The following is a 20311-nucleotide window of genomic DNA, read 5'->3' as shown; positions in this document are numbered from 1 at the left end:
TCTGAAAGGGCGGAGATTCCAAAAATCAAGATGGTAACTGCAACTGGGGGATCAAAGCCCCATCTCTGTCTGGCATGGTGCACATCAAAAAGAGGCAGAGCTTCACTTATGTGGTTGCAGCCACTATCTTGACTTTTTTGACCCCTCTAATGGGTGCTGCAGTTGACCTAAACTGAATGGCAGTGTCCCTCCAGCCTTTCTAATGGAGATCCTTCCCAACTCTAAGGGAAAATGTTGGGGATTGAACATTGGACGTTTTGCACTAAAAGTATGAAGTCTTATGTGTGTAACTGTTCCAAAGGTCATTCTGTTAGTGCAGAGAACTGTAACTGAATAATGTAGAAACATATATTCTGGTAATCATTTAAAGGTTTAGTATTGTTATTTAGAATTCAGATATGTATGAGCAGAGATTCACATGAGGTGGAACTACTAATTGTTTTTCATCATACAAAGAACTACATAAACAGAGCTCCCCTCCCAATATTTATTGAGTGTGCAGAGAAAATGAATGTTAATGAAGCAAACAAAATTTAGAGATAATTTTCTTGCATACTGAAAGAAACTACCCATCTAATATTCTGGGCAAAGTGGCCAGAATATTAGGGGGGGTATTCATATATTTACTTGCTATGCTTTCAAAGGATCAATAACAGCAAGAGCAAAACACCATAAACTTCAATTGGTACACCAATTGCTTAAACAAGAAGGGTTTGAATGAATATATTTATTGAACAAAGTTTTATTTCAACTTTATAAAGACAAACCATATTTTGAATGAAACCAATCAGCCTATTATCAGCTGAATAATATAAGTCAGTGTTTCTCAGCCTGGCTGGGGAATTCTGAGAGTTGAAGTCCCCACATCTTTTAAAGTTCCCAAGGTTGAGAAACCCTGATATAAGCTATATCCCATAGTGTGATTTTTGTGTATAAGGGGAGAAAGCTTAAGGCGCAGACAAAGACTTGGCACTAACTTCTGAAGAAAGATGCGTACATTTAACAGTAAACAAAGGAGACTGTAAAAACACCAACACCCATACAGAAATAACTTGCTAGTCTAATGTTGCTCTCTATGGTTGATAGATGCCGCGGGTGGCGGAAGCAAGAACAATAGTGGCCTCTCTAGGCATCTCGGAGGTCCTCCTTTTTTTCCGCCTGGTTGGGGAGGGAAAGGCAGGGTAAAGGTTGCTTCGAGAGGCGAGCAAAAAGCAGGGAGGGTTGCGCCGATCCGAAGCAGTCATGGCGGAACAGCCTAAGCCCTCTCAGGCGCCTATCAGCCCCATAAAGAACTTCTTTGCGGGTGGTTTCGGAGGCGTCTGCTTGGTCTTCGTGGGACACCCACTGGATACCATCAAGGTGAGGGGGGGAAGGACTACAAGCCCCGATAGACACTGCGCGAGTGGGGAGGAAAGGCATACTTTTTTAAAAAAAGGGTCAATGAACTACCATTCCCAGAATGCACTATGTGGAAGGATCCTCAGAATGGTTTTTCTCAAGGAAAAGTATTAACGCTCTCCTCTTACACAGGGACAGACTTGGCACCAGTTTAAATATGTCAAAGAGCAGGGTTTAAAAAAAAGAGAGAGAGAGAGAGAGAGAGAGAGAGAGAGAGAGTTTATTTACATGTCAGAGTTATAACCCACCTTTCCTGCAGGATTCCTCCTGTAATTTTTCCCTGCAGCAACGGCCTTAGGTGGTTGGTGGGAGAGAGAGAGAGTGTGCTGGTCCAAAGCCACCCTGAATCTCTGTGCCTGAGAGTATTTTCCCAGTCTTAATGTAATCCTTATCAGCACACTAGCCACGGACCCATGGATCACTACTCTTCTTCATGCACAACAGACTTATACATGCAACAGACTAACCTATGGAACGGTGAATCATAGTTTGCCGAACCAGCCTAATTGCTTGGATTTGCCTAATAAAGTGAATCAGAACCAAACTATCCTGGCTGTGCTCACAGACCCAAACTAGCTAACCCATTTTAGTCTCATGATGGGCATACCCAGTCAGCTGCTGGCATAATGCACACCACAGAGTCTCTAGGCCAGAAGCTGGGCACAGTGGTTTACAGGGCACAATTGAAGATGTTGGAACTGACTTTTCATGCCCCAGACAGCTGTGGGTCCTGCTATCTGAGGGACCACCTCTGTCCTTAGGGACCTGCCAGCTGATAAGATTTCCAGGAGACGCCCTTTTGCCTTTCTGGCATGTAGAAGATTGCTTTCTGTTTTTTTGAATGTTGCAATCCTCCTTGAGCATTTGGCAGAATAGAAAAGTGGGGCATAAACGGAATAAGTAAAAAGGTGGAAGGTAATCTTGCTTTTTAAAAAACAGAAATAAAAACAAAGAAATCTGGCATTCTTAGAATGCTCTGCTATTTGGAATTAACACAGACCAACTGATTCTTCTCCTTACAAGTTAGTCACACTGTAATAGATAGCTGTGTTTCAGACAACAGGTTTATCTTGTTCTCCCTCTATCGATTGTAAACAAGGATGGAAAAGCCTAGTTCCTGCGCTACAAAGCAGTTTCACCATAGTCAAAGATGCTTAGTGCAGGGCTCTGTTGAGCCAAGCAAAATAGTTTGGAGAACATTATTATCAATAGTAACATTGCCATAGTCTCTGATTTGGAACAGATCATCCTCACAAATATTGACGTGGGGAAAATGTTCTCAAGCCAGGAGATTTTTGATGAGAAACATTTGAAAATTATTGAAAGCAAACTATTAAGACTCAAATCCATTTCTTATTCAAACCCTTTTTTATACAGACATGAAAAGACTGGATCCTAAAAGTATCAAATAAACAGTTTCATTTTTAAGTCAAATTTAAATGATACAGGCCTGGAGATAAGTGTACTCTGGCAACACTGAAGGTTTCAAATGTATCCCTACAAAGATTTATTACTCAGTTTTCAGGTACCTTCCAGATACACCCTAATGCTGTCCTTATTGGCTTATGCTTGTATTAACTAATTGAAATAAAGGACAATTGAAAAGATTTACAAGACATTTTACAGATGTAATCTGTAAATGCAAAGGCAATGATTCACAGCTGGAAGTTGTAATTTTGTTGAGGGGGGTAGGCAATGAGCTTGTGGATACCTTCTTTGGCACCAAGGAAGCCTCTTTCCCTACCTAATAATGCATGCATGCATGCATGCATGCATGCATGCATAAATAAATGAATAAATAAATAAATAAATAAATAAATGGTGGCATATTGAAAGTAAACCATCAGCAATCTTTATTATTGCCCCAAATAGCTCCATAAGCATGATACAGTGCTACAGCACAGTGCTTTACGAGCATGTGCACCTGTCTAGAAAAAGGACGAAGGTAACTAGGGTTGCTGAGAGCTAGTTTGGTGTAATGCTTGAAGGTACTGGGCTAGAAACCAGGAGATTGTGAGTCCTAGTTCTTTCTTAGGAATGAAGACAGCTGGGTGATTTTGGGCTAGTCGCTCTAGGAAGAAGGCAAGGGCAAGGCACTTCTGAAAATGTTGCCAAGAAAACCGAAGGGACTTGTCCTTGTATTCATCAGAAGTCAAGTCTGACTTGAAGGCACCAAAACAACAATAACAACAGAAACTAGGGTTGATGGGGGTGAGAGTTCAGGGAATGTTATGGTAAGTCATTATTTTGTAATTGGTTATGTCTCCCACGGCAACCATTTTGTTCATTTAATTTAATTTATTCAATCTAGGCACTGCCCAACTCCAATTTGACTCTGGGTAGTGTATAATAAACAAAATAGAAAATATAATAAAATGATAAAAGAGAACAAGAACTGATCGTGAGTCAGAGTTCTTTGGGAAGGAGGAGGAATGGGTGGCTAAATCAGATGTGGACGGCCATCTTCACTTGAAATCAGTCTCCTAATAAATGGACTAAGTAACCCAAGCACATCTTTTGTATTCCTTGCATGTTCCTTATATTTTGCAGGTCAGACTACAAACTCAACCGAAACCTGTACCGGGACAGCCTCTTCTTTACTCTGGGACCTTTGACTGTTTCAGAAAGACTCTTATTAAAGAGGTATTTTGCCAGTTCGCTTGCAGTGCCTGCCAGAGATGTCATGTTCTCATGTATATTACTGGAATGAATTTGTGTGGGAATGATGCTTGAAACTAGTAAATTTTTGGAGTATATGCTTGATTTTTTTTTTTTCAGTGAGGAGAACTAACTAAAGATAAGAGGAAAGAAAGCTGCCCAGTTTTTAGGCATAAGTATGTATAAGGCTTTAACCCTTTGTCATTCATACTTAATAAACCATGATTTACTCTTACACGCACAAGCCAGAGTAAGCCTTGGGTTCATGCATCTATCTCCTCCCTGCTCCCCTATTGTATGACAGGACATGGAACCTTCTGTCTGTTATTCCAAGGCAGTGTTTTTCAACCTTGGCAACTTTAAGATGTGCAGACTTCAACTCCCAGAATTCCCCAGCCAGGAAAGTCCTGTTTCATATCTTAGAAACAAATTCTTACTAAAATAAAAATGCTGAAGTTTTATTTTGTTTTGCTTTTTGAAAGAAGCTTGAGGGAGCAAGAGCATAGGTTAGTGGAATACCTCACCCTTGCTAAATATGCTTACCTGGAAATAAACCACCTTAAATATGGTGTGGATCACTTGCCAAAAAATATACAGAGGACTGTGTTAAAAGGTTTCTTTCATCAGTTAGGAACCATATGATAAACTGATGCTCATACCAAAGACTTCTGGAAAAAAAATTGCACTTTTCAAGAATATCTTGCATAATTTCCTTTCGTGTCAAGATACCCAACAATTAAATACTTTTGTTTTTAATCATTATGATCCCCAATTGGTCCTGGAATGCAGCAGAGCAGCCTAGAGACTTCCCTTTGGAGGCTGTTAACACTGCCCACAAATACAGTCCATAAGTTATTGGAATATTCCTTTTTCTAAAGTCTGTTTCCTCAGAAGGGTTGGCTACCGATAAGCAATTATGTCTCCTTTTGCAGAAGAGTATGCTGATTGTTCTCTTTAATAATGTCTGTCTGCAATAAAGTTTACTTATATATGCATTTGTTGGGTTTTTAAACTGCCGCAATCATGACTGTCAACGGTTTACAAAAATAAAAACATCTGTAATACAATAATATCATAATAATACAAATGGGCATAAAATATTTAAATATCTCAATTGGAACATCCAGACAAATATCTCAGTTGGAACATCTGGTGCAATCTTAAATAGCTGAAACAACCCTCCAGAAGAGTTCTGTTTCTCCAGGTTCTGCAAGGCCTCCACTCTCAGGGCAAGACTTGATCCACGCTGGAAAGCCGTTACAGTCTGGGGGCTGTGATAGAGAAGCAGATCCTTCTCACCTCGCCCTTTCTAATCCCTTAGTGATGGGAGAATACCAACAATCTTTCCAGAGTTGTTTGCATCAGATGGGTGGATTCCGGTTGAAGAAGGCCAACTTGCAGATACCTGGCATCAAGCCGTATAAAGATTTGTAGGTTAAAACCAGAAGCTGCATCCATCTTGGCAACTAACATAGGTTCTACAATATAGGGGTAATATATTCATGGCATCTAATGCCAGTTAGCACAGAGGCTGCTGCATTTCATACCAGCTGCAGTTTCTGAATGTCTTAAAAGCAATCCCATAAAGAACGCATGGCAGTAGTTGAACTAGATAATTCCAAATAGCATAAGTGACATCTTGGAAAAGATATGTGTATAATTGGAGAATCGAGTTCCCTTTGAATTGGGCAGAAACTTCACGTAATCCTTGATGTTGTTGTAGGTTGGTTGTTCGGCTGCTATTTGTATGTTTCATAATTTTGTTGTATTGTTTTTACTCTGTTTTTAATTGTTAGCCACCCAGAGTTGTGTACTTGAGATAAGCAGCCATATACATTTAATAAATAAATATATAAATAAATGATCCACTGGTCTACCGTTTCTCACAGGGCTTCCGTGGCTTGTATAAGGGGATGGCAGCCCCCATTGTGGGTGTGACCCCCATGTTTGCTGTGTGCTTCTTTGGATTTGGCTTGGGCAAAAAACTGCAACAGAAGACACCAGATGATATCTTGACGTGAGTCATGAAATTGTTCAGACTATTTAAGGGATGTGCTCTTGAGGTTTTCCAATCTGCTGCTGTTTTTCAAAAATTACGCATTCTGGCGCTGCAGCCAAAAATTAAATTATATTTTTCTTGGTTATAAATAGGGGTTTTTTTTAATAAAAAAAAAACCTGGCAAGTTTTAAAGTTCCTAAAAACAGACATTGTGTAGGTTGTTTCTGTGCGGTTCTCTTCCCAGGCAAAACATGTCTCTTTAGGAAGGAATATGTTTTAGTTCAGTATAGTGTGTTACATCATGAAAGGCTTGTAACACTTTCTCTTAATGGTGATTCAGAGTACAGGTAGTCCTCACTTAAAGAGAGTAATTGGGACCGGAATTTCTGTTGCTAAGTGACGTGGTCATAAAGCACGTTACATAACCAAGCCGCTCAGCAATGGAAATTCCGGCACCTCCAGTTGCCGTCATTAAGCGAATCACTGTGGGTCATTAAACAAGGATGTCATGTGATTGCCATTTGCAACCTCCTGCTGGCTTCCCCAGTAAATTTGCTTGTAGGAAGCTGGCAAAGAAGGTCACAAATGGCAATCATGTGGCTGTGGGGATGCAGTGACCATCATAAGTACGAGGACCAGTCGTAAGTACCACTCGTTCAGCCCCATCGTGAGTCTGAATGGTTGCTGAAGGAGTGACTGTTAAGTGAGGACCATCTGTAGGTAAATCTCATCTATACGCCATAATAACTGTTCTGCAGGGCCCAGTTTTGTGATGTACATCACGCATCCTCCTCACTGCGTTATCCATCTGCCCAGCACATTCTCAGTTCTCCAGTAGTTAACAACATCTGCATCATAAGGAATTACAAGATTTTACAAAAATCCATTCTGCTTTGTCTTCAGTTCCTTGCATGCTTACTTGAATATTAAGATTTTTTTAAAGAGGTACTTCCACACAAACATTTACAGTCCAGGTTACCTGGCTGTAGTTTTAACTTCAGTTAATTAAAAGGGGCTGTTGAAATGAATAGGACTTAATTCTGAATGAATATGATTGTAGAAGTCACACTGTTCCCTGTGGGATGGCATGTTTATGTAGCTTAAGTTTGGTTAAGGAGGTTTCAATTCAACAGTTAATGAAAACAAAGGGATGAATGAATTTTGTTTGTCTTCATCTCCCTTCTACATTTTGAAATTCAAGATAATGCCCATAGGCACCAAGGTGCTCTCAGATGACTCCCTTGGTGTCCACCAGGTTCCCTACCCTCACTTAATTTTTTTCCCATAAAATTGGAATCTGGCTTACTGCAAAGCACCAACTTCTAGCATTGCATTTATCTGTAGCAATCTCTTTCCATACCGCAAGGATCCCATAGAGATAATAGGTCACATCCTGGAGGGCAAACTCGCCCTTCAGTAAATACAGTACTATATCTTTGTTTTACAACTCGCCAGGTACATAATGGTAGACATGTAAATGTGCTCCCCATGTTATCTGCAAATTCCAAATGTGCCTTCTGCTCAGCTAGATTGCCTACAGATGCTTTAAAAAATAAAGCATGCACACATTTGTATTAGTTATTGGAACAATATATACAGTATGCAGCATATAGTATTTCAGCTTTCAAAGTCATATATTCATCAGCATATTCAAGAAGCACATAATACATTGAAATCCCAAGATTATTACTTTGACGCTTTTGGATACGTCAGAAAACTGTTACATGAACCAAACCAAAAAGAACTTGTCCAGTGTTGCAAATCCTAGTCTGTGATTCACAGCCTGAATCTCACATACTAGGATTTGCAATACGGGACAAGCTCTTTTTTCATTTATGTTTGACATGTATGTCCTGGTTGTGGGCATCTTTTTCTCATTATCTTTCTGTTATTTAAAAGTAAGCCAAAATCATGTTAACTCTGGGAGATCTGTACAGGTTCCATTTGTCTTACTACTGCTATTGAATCCTGTTCTGGGTGGGAAATATAGGAAAACACAGTCACTTGGTCAGCGTTTAGACAAAGAAGCAAACTGACTTAAAATAGCTTTAAATGATTTATAAATAGCTTCATTTGATTCTACAGTGTATCTATCGTCAGTCAGTGCTTGCCTACTCTGGTACTAAATAGATTCTTAGCCCTGGGTCCCTGTCAGATAAGGTTTTCCTGGGCTACAATTCTAAGCCTCTTCCAGGCCTGCCCTTCCACCTTCACTTCTCAAATCCCTCCACTGAAGTTCTCACCTCATTCTAGAATATAAACCAGGATGAGATGCCTTGTGTTGCCATAATTTGATAGACAGTTCCGCTATCCAATCAACACGGTATTGCAGTTCATATAAAAATACAGTAATGACATATCTTATCTGCTCCTTTCTCTCCAACTATTTTTAGGTATCTATATCTTTTTTCCTCTCCAAAGGTAGACTAGATAGATTAGACAGACAGATAGATAGGATAGCAATGTTGGGGTTTGATATTGGATTCATTCATCATGCCAAGCCATGGCTTGCGTTAGCCACTACTTGTAAAATAAACAATAGTTGACCATCCACAGATGACATAAATGATAGTTTGTAAGTCACAGCGGCTTGAGTCACACAACGTATGAATGCATAAACAAACAACAGTATGAATTTACATGATACATGATACATGAACCATTCTCTTTTCTTCTTCTTTTCCTCAGCTTCATGAACTGTAGTCCAGTGTGTAAACAAGATCATTATCTTTAATTAAAGATCCATCATTAATGGATAGATCTTTCCCGTCTTTACCTTTGTTTAGAAAACATAGCTTTTAAAATGTCATTCCTGATGTTTTAACACCCCCTCCCAAATTGTTTTCATATAAAACATTAGATTTATTTTGCATATTATTCTGCCTTGTTGGCTGCATTTACCTGGATAAGTTATATTGATACTTGAGACAAAAATCTTGAGCAATAATATTTACTTGACCCATGTCTGTTTTGCCTGATTTTGACCAGCTGGAGGAAACTAGAGTAGTGAAAATCTCTCCTTGGCTCTTTCTAAAGCATCTGTTGGGATATAAATGGAAAAAAATTAATGGCATAATTAAATTTTGCTGAGAACATTGGTTTTCATGGCACATAATTGGAACTTTTGGCTCTGAGAATGGACTATCTTTATGTTTGTTTGTTATTTAATTGTTGCGTGGATTTTTTTTTTTTAATTTCTAGAAAAGGAACTCTTCAGAAGGAAGAATTATTCCTAAACTGTGTCTAACATAGCTTGGCCAAGACTTAATTCATTTTTTATGTTTAACCTACATCCACAATGTCCTGTCCACTCTGTATAGATATCCTCAACTGTTTGCAGCAGGAATGTTATCAGGGGTGTTTACCACTGCCATTATGGCACCAGGAGAGAGGATCAAGTGCCTGCTACAGGTAAGAGAAGAAGCTTTCCATGCTTCTTCCCCCAACTGAACATTATCTTGCTATCCACATTGTTTATTTATCCTTCTTTAGCCAAAGATTAGCATAGTGTCATATTCATAATAATCTTGCTGACAATTTTCTACATATTTTGATGTCCCCATGTCAATGTATATATATATAGAGACAATATGCAAACATGTAGATAAAAGTATTATGTGTATGGGAGATAAAATGCTCAAATTTCAGAACACTATGTCTTAATTCTTGTAACCATCAATATTCCAATTTCTCTAGCATTGTTTCATTGTGATGTTAGATTCCTATGATGGCTAAAACTGGAGCACAGAAATAAGCAGAGAAACAAGAAAGGCAAGTCAAGTTGGAAATCTCATTGCCTGGTTAGAGATTTAGGATCCTTCTAAGATCCTAAGATTAGAGGCTACCCTTCATAGAACCAAAGTATATGCATGTTCTTTCTCAGTAGATTGTTAACTCTGTCCTGAAGTTGGAACAACATTCTCCCATTAAGGCTGAAAATCCTGGTATATGTATGCATGTTACATCAGTAGATGGAATCTCCTTTGAAACAAGCTTGACTCTAGTGATTTCATGGACGAGCCAATACCATTTTCTTGGCAACAGAATAAATGTGGTTCATCACCTATAGTTCTGGTATTCCTGGGAAGTGTCCCATGCAACTGCTAACCAGCCTGACCCTGCTTAGCTTCTCAGTACAGGCAAGATCACCCAAGCGTGCCACCTGCTGGGGCATATGCATGGTAGTTGGGTGAATATTGTGGTTGAGTTCATACTAAGTCAAAATAGAGTTTGTTTAATATTCATTTAATGTTTCGTGGGAATCCAGCTAATTGTACTTTATTTAATAATTTAAGGTTAAGCAAACCATGGGTTAGCAAGATGTATGAACCCAGTTAAAGTGTCAGCAAAACATGGCCAACTTTATATCAATCTATTATATTATCTTTGAGTTTCTAAAAGTGTTCTGTAACTATAGTTCCTTGCAGTGAAGGCAGGGCCAATCCAGTAGACCAGAACAGTCTCTTCTCTTGTCCCCTTCCTTCAAAAACTCTTTCTGTGGGAGTAAAAAAGAAACTCTTCCAGTATAAAGAGAAAGAAGTAGCTGGGATTGATTCTTTGGATTGTTCTGTTTCATTTAAAGATCTATTTAGATCAGCCCAACCTTCAGTTATCTTAATGTTTTGAATTGTTTTCCTTAACCCCTTGTTTCCATATAAACATCCTATCTCTTTATTTTCAGACATATTTTGAAAGTCTTCCAAGGCAAAGTCACAGTTACAATTATGGACAATGCTCTTCACAAAAGCTTTTACTGGGGCTTCTTGAATGAGATGTTAGAAGCTGGATGCTTAAACAGCTAGAAAAATATTCTGGGAGAGATGGCAGCAATTGGTTTATTTTTTCAATTTTCACCTTTTTGGTGCATAATCAATAAACTCCTCTCATCTCATGGGTGATTTCTTAGGAAAGGTTTAGATGCACAGAATCATTTCAACAGTAGCTTAGATCTAGGAAGACTGGATTATTTAAAGAATAGTATGTTATAATTGATGAGGCAATCATTCTTTTAATCATTTAGATCCAAGCAAGCTCTGGTGAAAAAAAATATGCGGGACCCTTGGACTGTGCCAAACAACTATATCGTGAAGCTGGCATTCGAGGCGTGTACAAAGGAACAGTGCTTACCCTCATGAGAGGTAATGTGGATAATTGTTCTTAAAATAATTGAACAAGAAGAGCCTGCAAATGGCTTCTTTTTGACCCTGATTAGCTAATACACTTGACAAGGTCATTATAGAGTGGTGGTTAGCCTGTCCTGCAAGTAGAAAATCTGAGTTGATTCAGCCAGTTTACTCTGCAGGGATTAGATTTAGCCCCAAATAGACCCAGTCCCATGTTTCTAAGATCACTGTTCTATTGCCACTCTGAATAACCCTAGACACATGGGGGAAGGGTCAGAAATGAGCAGAAACAGGGGGAAGATAGGTAGGATCCTCCAGACTTGTCCATGGGAGGTTGCTTACGATCATGCCACCAGAGTTGCATTTTCATTTTTAAAAAATTGTTCTCCTCCCCCACAACAAAAAAGGAAGTGAGGCTGGTCGCAGTAGTTTCCCTTGCACTAGCTAGAAGGACAAGGATGATGGCCAGTACATTAAAGACCCCAATGTCTCCTCACCTTATGCCCAGCCAGCTAACTGTGAGAGGGAATGGCAGGATTATTTCTGTTGTATGAGCAGTGCTTCTATATCTTATTGCAATGTTCTTTTTCAACCTTGTTTTCTCTGTCAATCAAATCAAGGCTTAAAGCAGCAGGTGGAGTGCATTGTTTTATGCCATTTTTATAATTTTGCTTACAGAAAGCTGGCAGGATTCGTCCTTTTGTCCTTGCCCAATTTGGGCTTTTGACTAGCTCTGCAGTTGTGTCTCTCATTTCTCTAAATTGCCTCTGTTTATTGGACCAGATGTTCCAGCCAGTGGGATGTACTTCATGACCTATGAATGGCTGAAAAACATTTTGACACCTCAAGGGCAGAGGTAAGGAGAATGCTGGATTTCTCACAGGAACAGCTGAGAAATTCTTTGTATTCTGGAGTGAGAGCTTCATAATGATGGTTTGGTGAGATGATCAAAGCATTATTGTGAATAATATAATTTGGCATTTATAAAATGTGTTTTTAGGGATCAAACCAATGCATCTTATAAGGACAGCTAATAGATTCATCAGTATAATGTACCATGGACTATCTATTATGGCACAAGGGCCGAGTAACTGAATTTCTATATAGTGATAAACTGTGGTTCACTTAAACATAGTTTGTTAAATAAACCACTGTTAGCTATGTTCTAAAACTTGCTGACCTAAAACCAAACATTAGGCTTTAACTCAGGGGTTATGTTAATCTACATACAATAATTAATTTAGGAGCTTTAATCCTAACAACAAATTGCAAAAGGACATTTTCTTCTTTTAGCACAGTACAGTTTGAAGACTATCAACATGGCTTCCTGCTGAATCTGGAGCAATTTGATCAAGATTGATCAGCACTGACAATGCAAGTCAGCTGTACTTTTAAATTAAGCTTGATGTGCCGGTGGCCGTAGTAGTAATTTTTTCTACAGGGATCCTGCAAAGAAGTCAACTTCTTCTGGGCTAGTACAGCCCATTTTGAAGTAAAGCTGCTGACTGCATTTAAAGGAACTGCTTACTGTTTAACATTTGCCCCTAATGAGTCTGAACAAGATGCATCAGATATTTCTTTTCTCCTGTTTTTTTTTGTAGCCATTCCTTTTAATCAATACTTGTTTGCCTTTTTCTCCCTGCCCCCTGCTTTCCACAGTGTCAGTGACCTCAGCGTACCTAGTATACTCTTTGCTGGAGGCATGGCGGGGATCTTCAACTGGGCTGTTGGAATCCCTCCTGACGTATTGAAGTCGCGATTCCAGACAGGTGAGTTAACTAACACTCTCATAAAGATTATAGGAGGCAGTAGCAGATTTAAAGGTAGGATTTGTGGAGAAAAGTTTTCTGTCTTTCGATAGCTTTTCATACAAGTAGTTCTTTTTTAGCAACTGCCTCATTTAGTGATTGTTTGCAGTTATGACAGTGATTAAAAAGTAACTTTGCAACCAATCCTTGCATTTATGACCTTCACAGTCTATAAAACAAAGGAAAGCTGAAGTAAGATGGTAAGAACAGTTGTGGTTTCACTTAGTGACTGCTTTGCTTAATGACTGAGTTGCTGGTCCCAACTGTGGTTGCTAAATGAGGACTACTTGTATAAGGTGGTCAATATTTAGATCTCATTCCAAATATTTAATCCTTTCCTATCAAATCAGGCAGAAAAATTGAACTAGAACACTGTTGGTTCAAGTATCTTCTCTATTTAATTGCTATTTTATATATTTAGAGGTACATGGATGGGTGGTTACTAATATCCATGACTCTCCCTTCTCCCCCCATTTTCTGAACTGCATTGTTATCCCATTGTATTCTCATGAGAATGCACGGTTGAAGATTAGGTCTTTTAGGGTTCATTTGCTCATAATCTTTCCTGGAACTCTTCTGAAAATCATTCCTGGGCAATAGTCCATGACAGGCTCTGGTTTAATCTGGCATTGGATGAGGCATTTGCATTTTTCTTTGTGTATGTTGGTTGCGGCTGATAATGCAGAAGAAATTCTCATTGTCCTACTCCATTCCCACCTCTCTTCTAATTGCTAGCTTTAATGTGTATGATTCTGGTCACCATGGGAATTGGAGTAGTATAATACAGTCCTTGTTTAGTGACCATTTGCAGTTATGTGAATAACTGTTATGTATTGAAAAAGTAACTGCAACCAATCCTTGCATTTATGACCCTCGCAGGTCTGTAAAGCAAAGGAAAGCTGAAGTAAGATCATAAGTACAGTCGTGGTTTCACTTACTGACCAGTTTGCTTAACAGCTGAGTTGCCAGTCCCAATTGTAGTAGCTAAATGAGGACCACCTGTGATCCCATCTTGCATCACACATGATGCCTTCCATTAATCATTTTCCAAAGCACTTATGGAGCTGGTTCTTGCAGCTGGGTTAAACATTGAAAATCACATCTTGTCTGGTCAGCTGTGGCAAATATAGTTGCCACCAGGCAAAGAATTTGAAAGTTTTATAAACTGGTATGAAAATTGCTTTTTTCAGGTTGTTGCCCTGGTCCTAGTGTCTGCAAGAGTGGGTAGCTAGTGAAAAAAATTTGAGCTAAAACTTTTCTGGATTCTTTTGAAGATTTGGCTTAGCATTAGTGACACAGATGTGCTTTGCAATTTGGCAGCTCTTTTAGATTAATTCAGAAAGATTTTCTGAATCTACCTTTTCCCTGTGTGTGTGTGCTAGCTACAGTATGGTCAGTTACAGGACTCGCCTTGACCGAACAGGCAAGTAGCTAATTACAAGGTGGTTGTGTCCAGGGTTCTTCATCCAAGAAATGGTGCCTTTTTTTCCTGGGAAGTGCTTCATAGGATGGACATTGGCGAAAACTGTCTTGCCTTTCCTTTTCTTGATTCTCTCACTCTTACGTTTTTATTTTCTTCCTCTTTTACCTTTGCAGTATAGGCTGTGCATAACTGGCTATTAAAATGTTTACTATAAAGGGAGTATCTTACATTTCTTTGCTGATAATGAGGGGAAGTTCCAGGCTTTACAGCCTGCCTGGAACACGAGTTTCAGGTCTCTTGTGGGCTAACAAAAAAGTAATTTTCTACCAAATAGATTAGAGAAGACGGATGAAGTGACTTGTCATTCTGCCAGCCTCTTGGCTTCCATGGTTTTGCACAGGAAGGACTTTTCTCTTTTCCATGAGTAATTACCGAAACCAAACAGGCTGCTGAAGAGGAAAGAGATTTCAAGCATTCTCAGTTAACCCTCTCGCATGCCAGAAATCCAGGCAGGTTGACAAATGTAAGACTTCTGCAAGCAGTAGGGGCAGGGACCATCACCTTGTTTGTGCGTTGTTGCTACTGCAGAGATGTGAAAATCTTCCACTCCCCATAATTGTGGTTAATTGAGGAGCATTTGACCATTATGGCAAGCTATAGAAATAAAGAGGAATGGAGAGGGAAGAAGGAGTCTGATCAAAGCCTCTGGGTGGATGAGGTTCATGACATGTATTTTTGCCTTTTTCAACAGCTCCTCCCGGGAAGTATCCAAATGGCTTCCGAGATGTACTGCGAGAGCTTATTCGAGAGGAGGGAGTGATGTCTCTGTACAAGGGATTCACCGCTGTGATGATCAGAGCCTTTCCTGCCAATGCAGTAAGTGGATGGTATCTTTAGTTGGACTTCTGTATTGATTCATAGGTTTATTCAGTTCTATTTGTTTAACTCAATTTAGAAGCCACTTCGTTCATCCAAGCAACTCTAGCTAATGTATTGCAATACAGGTAGTTCCCGGGTTAAGAATGCCCGGGTTACAGATGACCCATAGTTCAGAACAGAGCCTATTGTACCAAAATCCGAGTTAAGAACACAATGGTTCGAGTTAAATACACGATTCTACTTATACGGTATTATACAATAATGCCGTTCTGACTTACATACAAATTTGACTTAAGGACAGACTTTGGGAATGGAACTTGTTCTTAAACTGGGGATTACCTGTACTAGAACAATAAAACAAGTAGAAAACATAATAAACCAACAACAGCAACAAAATGCATATTACAGGTAGTCCTCATTTAGCAACCACAATTGGGACTAGCAACTTGGTCATTAAGCAGAGTGGTCGCTAAGTGAAATCGTGACTGTGCTTATGATCTTAATTCAGCTTTCCTTTGCTTTACAGGCTTGCAAAGGTTGTAAATGTGAGGATTGGTCTTAAAGTTACTTTTTAATCACCATTGTCACTTTTTAATCACAGTTGAACAGTTGCTAAATGAGTCACTAAGCAAGGCCTACATTTACTATATCAGGGAAGGAAACACGAAGAACCAACGAATACAATCCCAATATCACTGTAGGGTCACAAAGTGTCCTGCCTTGGGGACTGTTAGAAAGAGCCATGTTCTAAGGGTTTTTCTAAACAAAAACAAGGTAGACTTTGGAGTGGATATTATCCAACGGGGCAGGTGTGGCCACATGTCTCCGAAGTCTCCCAAGTTGGCATAATTTAAGTGACGGGACCTGGAGCATGCCTGGATCTAATAGGACAGCAGACATAACTAGAGAGAGCTGTTCCCACAGATAAGCAGGCCTTAACCATTATGATGGACTGCAGTAGTGCAGCAGGTTCTCAGGAAGGAGGGAGCACATTCCAGGAATGGGGGCGAGACAAGACAGTGCAGTCGGAGCAGGAGCGTGGGAAGAGGAAGAGATCTAGGATAGCCACTCTCTAGAATCTCCCAGGGTATATCCACTAGGTTATAGTAGTACAGATTCAGTGTGGTAAGATTCTGTCTATATGGTGTAAGCAATGAAAGAATGAACTTGGCTGGACTGTTTCCCTGTTGTTCTTGGGCTGGGCCTGACAGCCACGAAGGGCTTTTTATTGATGATAACCAATGCCTTCAGTATTGTGTGAACCATTTCCATATTGTTGCTGAGAAAACAGCATCAATGTGTCAGGACGACCTGCTAGTGTACGATGAGACTAAGTTTAAAATCATTGCATTGGTTATCACTAGACTTCCAGCTGAATTTGAAGTGCTGGACAAACTCCAGACAATATAGCACTGGGATATATCAGGCACTGTCTTGCCAGAATCGAATCTGCCTGCGCAATCCAGATATCTAGAGAGAGCTGGTTGGGAATTCCACCCCTTGAGAGGTACTGTTCACGAGGTGTGAACCAGATCATGTGCTTCTCTGTGGTAGACCCACTCTCTGGAATTTTTTTTTTTTTTTTTGTCTGCGCTCAGTCATTGCTGACCCTGCAGTGACTGCTTGGACGAGTCCTTGCAGTTTTCAAGGCAATTGTTTTTCGGAAGTGGTTTGCCAGAGCCTCCTTCCTAGAGCAGAGCCCAGCTGGCGAGCGCAGGAGGCTTCTGTTTTTTCGCACTTACCGGCAACTGCTCCCAACTCCTTTTTGCAAGGCGCCGCCAGCATTTTTTCTCCCACCGGAGTGAGAGTCCCCATTTATCTACTCACGTGAGTTTTCGACCTGTTGGGTTGACAGGAACTGGGGAGGAAACAGGAGCTCACCCTGTTTAACGCGAAGGCTGGACTTGAACCACTGAGGCGTCGACCATTTCTGGCCGGCAACTTTCAGCGTCATTAAGCCGCTGCGCCACCGCGTCCCCCTACTCTCTGGAATAGTCTTCTCCAAAAGTATATGCGGCCCCAGCCCTTCTTGTATTTTGCTGTCAAATAAAATCTGTACATTCCAATTTGTCTTCAGTCCTGGTTGATTGTGGGTGTATATCATAGGAACCTTTGATCAGGTTAGCTGTTTTTGTTGCTCTTGTATTTTGTTTCTGCAAGTTTTGGTCTCTTAGTGCTTTGTTGTTCACCACCTGAGTTTATTACCATTGGAGTGGGCTACAAATATTGTTAAATGAATAAATAGGCCCAAACATCACACCAAGCCATAATTTATTATAAAACACAAACCATATTACTTTGTAGATCGTTGTATAAACCCAGGTCAGTATAAGCTGTGCATTGATTAAGTGATAGGAAACTTACATGAACTGGCATACAATTTTGGCAATATCTACCTTTAATGTTTTTAAATGTATGCTGATAATTATGTAGATAAACAAATTACAGTGTCTAAAAATGTAAGGTCACTAGGCAGTCTCCTAAGTCTGAAATGTGGCTGTTGGTCAGACTTTCATGGAAGAGCAAGCTTAACTAAGCCATCCCAAGGAAAGTGTTGTTTGAGAAGATGCCTGTACCATGGTTTGTGATATTTTTTGAAGCTCAAGCATAGGAAGGAGAAAAAAGGTTGGATGATTCTGTCTTTTCAATCACTATCTCTATCATTTGGTTATCTTTGGTTTGAAGATAATGTTTACAGTAAGATTTAAATACTTACACTTCCTACTCTATGCCAACATCTTGTTTCTGGGGCTCCCTTTTCCATTGTAAATTTGGATTCCATTCAAGTCAGTAATAGAAATGTGGGAAAATTCAGCCTTTAAGCTATAACTGTGAAATTGTTTATAAAGGCACTTCAAAAGAGATGTTGGCTTACCACATGTAATTGTAAGAGATATCCAGAAAGTTTCAAATTGGAAGAGTTTGTGGCAGCTTTTTGGTAAATTTTCCCTAAACTCAACTATCCCTAAGTTGGGATCTGTTAAATATATCTATCTTTAGTATACACTTCCTTATATGAAGGGAAAAACTGTAAATGGTATAAAAGTACACTTTTATGGATTAGTTTGGCTCCAGTCATTAAAGGAAGAGAGTTGTGTTATGGTAGCAAAAAATCAGGAATCTGGTAGCACATTTTCTGAGTAATAAATTTTATTAAAAGGCATAAACCTTCATGAGCTGCAGCTCCCCTCATCAGAGTGTCTCTTTCATTAATGGAAAAGCTCCCTTCCGTTGCAAGAAAAGACTTGAGATCCAGTGGAAACTCCTAACAGACAACCGGAGAAGCTGACTGTCATTAATTTCTCTACATAGAATTCAGCATCACCATTCATACTATTCTGGATGATTCCCTAGTCTTCCAAAGCAGCTTTTGAAGGAACAGAAGTAGAATGCCAAAACTGGTGATAATTTTTTCCTTCCTTTGTCTCCAGCAAAAGTCTCCTTTGAGCAATGTTGCCTACCTATTATATATGCCCATATATTTATTGAAGATATTTTTGAAGGTTAATCACAAGGTTAAAACAGCCCTGTTTTGTTGGTGTTGTATCTATTCATTATGCAACATAATTCACTCTATGAAACAGTACATTATTAATGGAAACTCTTCTGTAGGACAAATATATAAAATGTTCTGCAAAAAGTGTGAACGTATACAACTTAATTTACATATATACCTACATGTATATTTCTTCCAGGCATGCTTCCTTGGCTTTGAAGTTGCCATGAAGTTTCTTAACTGGCTTGCACCAAATTTTTGATGACCGATAAGTATGTTCCTAAAGGAACCCGAGGACAAGAAAAAGAACTGCAGTAATTGCATTGGAGGAGAAAATCGGAATTATGAAATAAGCTATAAAATGACTCGTTTTCTATTAATCTTTTTGCCTTATACTTTCTGGGTGGTGCCCTTTTGCCATGTGGAATCTTGAGCCAAATCTCCTTCTGTGGAGAAATTCAAGAGGAATTCACAATAACACACCTGCCTTTTCAATGCAAAAGTACCAAAGTGGTTATGCTGTTGATAGAAGACCTTACTGCTGTTAACAGGTATCAATTTTTAATTTTTCCCCTCATTTTCCTCTGGTGAATAAAGGAAAATGATTTTAATTTCCCTTTTTATATTAGTAAAGAAATGCATTGCTGGTTATTGTACCAAGGACATTCCAAGAAGCCATGGGCTGTTTGGAACTAGCCATATTGCACTTAATTCTCAGGACAGAGTTTAATTAATAGATTATTTGATTGCACTTACAGGTATTTGGTACTGTTTGCCATGGTTTCCTGTTAGTTGCTGTGGAATGGTAGGAATATCCGAACACTTTTGTACTTCTGTGCAAGACTTATTCGTTGTAGTAACTCTTGCATACAATACAGTACAGTTGTAGCATGTTTTGACCATTTGAGCCTCCATTTACTGCCTTGAGGTCTCTGACCCAAAGTCCATAGCATGGAATTGCTGCTTTGAAGTAATTAATGTAAAAAGAAAGGCAACTGGAAGAATAATGCAAAAATTGAAGAGCCCTGAAGTCACCAAATATATACATAAGTAATAAATTAGTGAAGGCCTGTTATGTGTATGATGAAAACTCAAATAAGTGAAGAGCAAAACTGTGGGGTAAATTACAACCACTTTTGCTGGAGTGGGCAGTCAGCATAAAAATACCTTTCTCTAAATTCAACTTTGGTCCTTTTTGGGTAACTAATAATATTTTGGGAGGCAGCTTCACAAGAACTGGACAATCTTCTTGTATGTGGCATACCAGATTATGAATTTTGGTATTCCTGGTACCTAGAAATGTATAACAATGGTTTCAAAGCAATTTGTGTTCCACCCTAGCAAGCTTCTAAAGTTGAAGGAGCCTGCAATAGAATAACTAACTACAGTGCCATTCTGTTTTTAATGTCCTCTCTAACACTCATATATGGGTTTTTAAGTACATCCCATGTACAAAGAGAAGAAACAGTATTTACAAAATGTCTCATTGGAACATGTTTAGGATTCAATAAAAGTTGTGTCTTGGTA

The 20311-nt window shown here is 39.3% G+C and overlaps 1 protein-coding gene across 1 annotated transcript; it reads left to right on the top strand.

The window, feature by feature from the left end:
• Positions 1–1154: 1154 nt before the first annotated feature.
• On the top strand, positions 1155–20311 carry SLC25A20 (solute carrier family 25 member 20). Its single transcript, XM_007439065.3, has 9 exons — positions 1155–1359; positions 3949–4041; positions 5946–6073; positions 9376–9466; positions 11076–11193; positions 11962–12034; positions 12838–12947; positions 15161–15285; positions 18984–20311. The coding sequence occupies exons 1-9, from the start codon at positions 1243–1245 to the stop codon at positions 19044–19046; spliced, it is 918 nt and encodes a 305-aa protein (XP_007439127.1). The 5' UTR covers positions 1155–1242; the 3' UTR covers positions 19047–20311.

This window comes from Python bivittatus, unplaced genomic scaffold (genome assembly GCF_059951505.1).
Source record: "Python bivittatus isolate LINGU-HERP-01145 unplaced genomic scaffold, Pbiv_v1 ctg000080_np1212, whole genome shotgun sequence".
Classification (NCBI taxonomy): Eukaryota; Metazoa; Chordata; class Lepidosauria; order Squamata; family Pythonidae; genus Python; species Python bivittatus.
The sequence above is the reverse complement of the archived record's forward strand: the minus strand, read 5'-3'. Positions and strand labels throughout refer to the sequence as shown.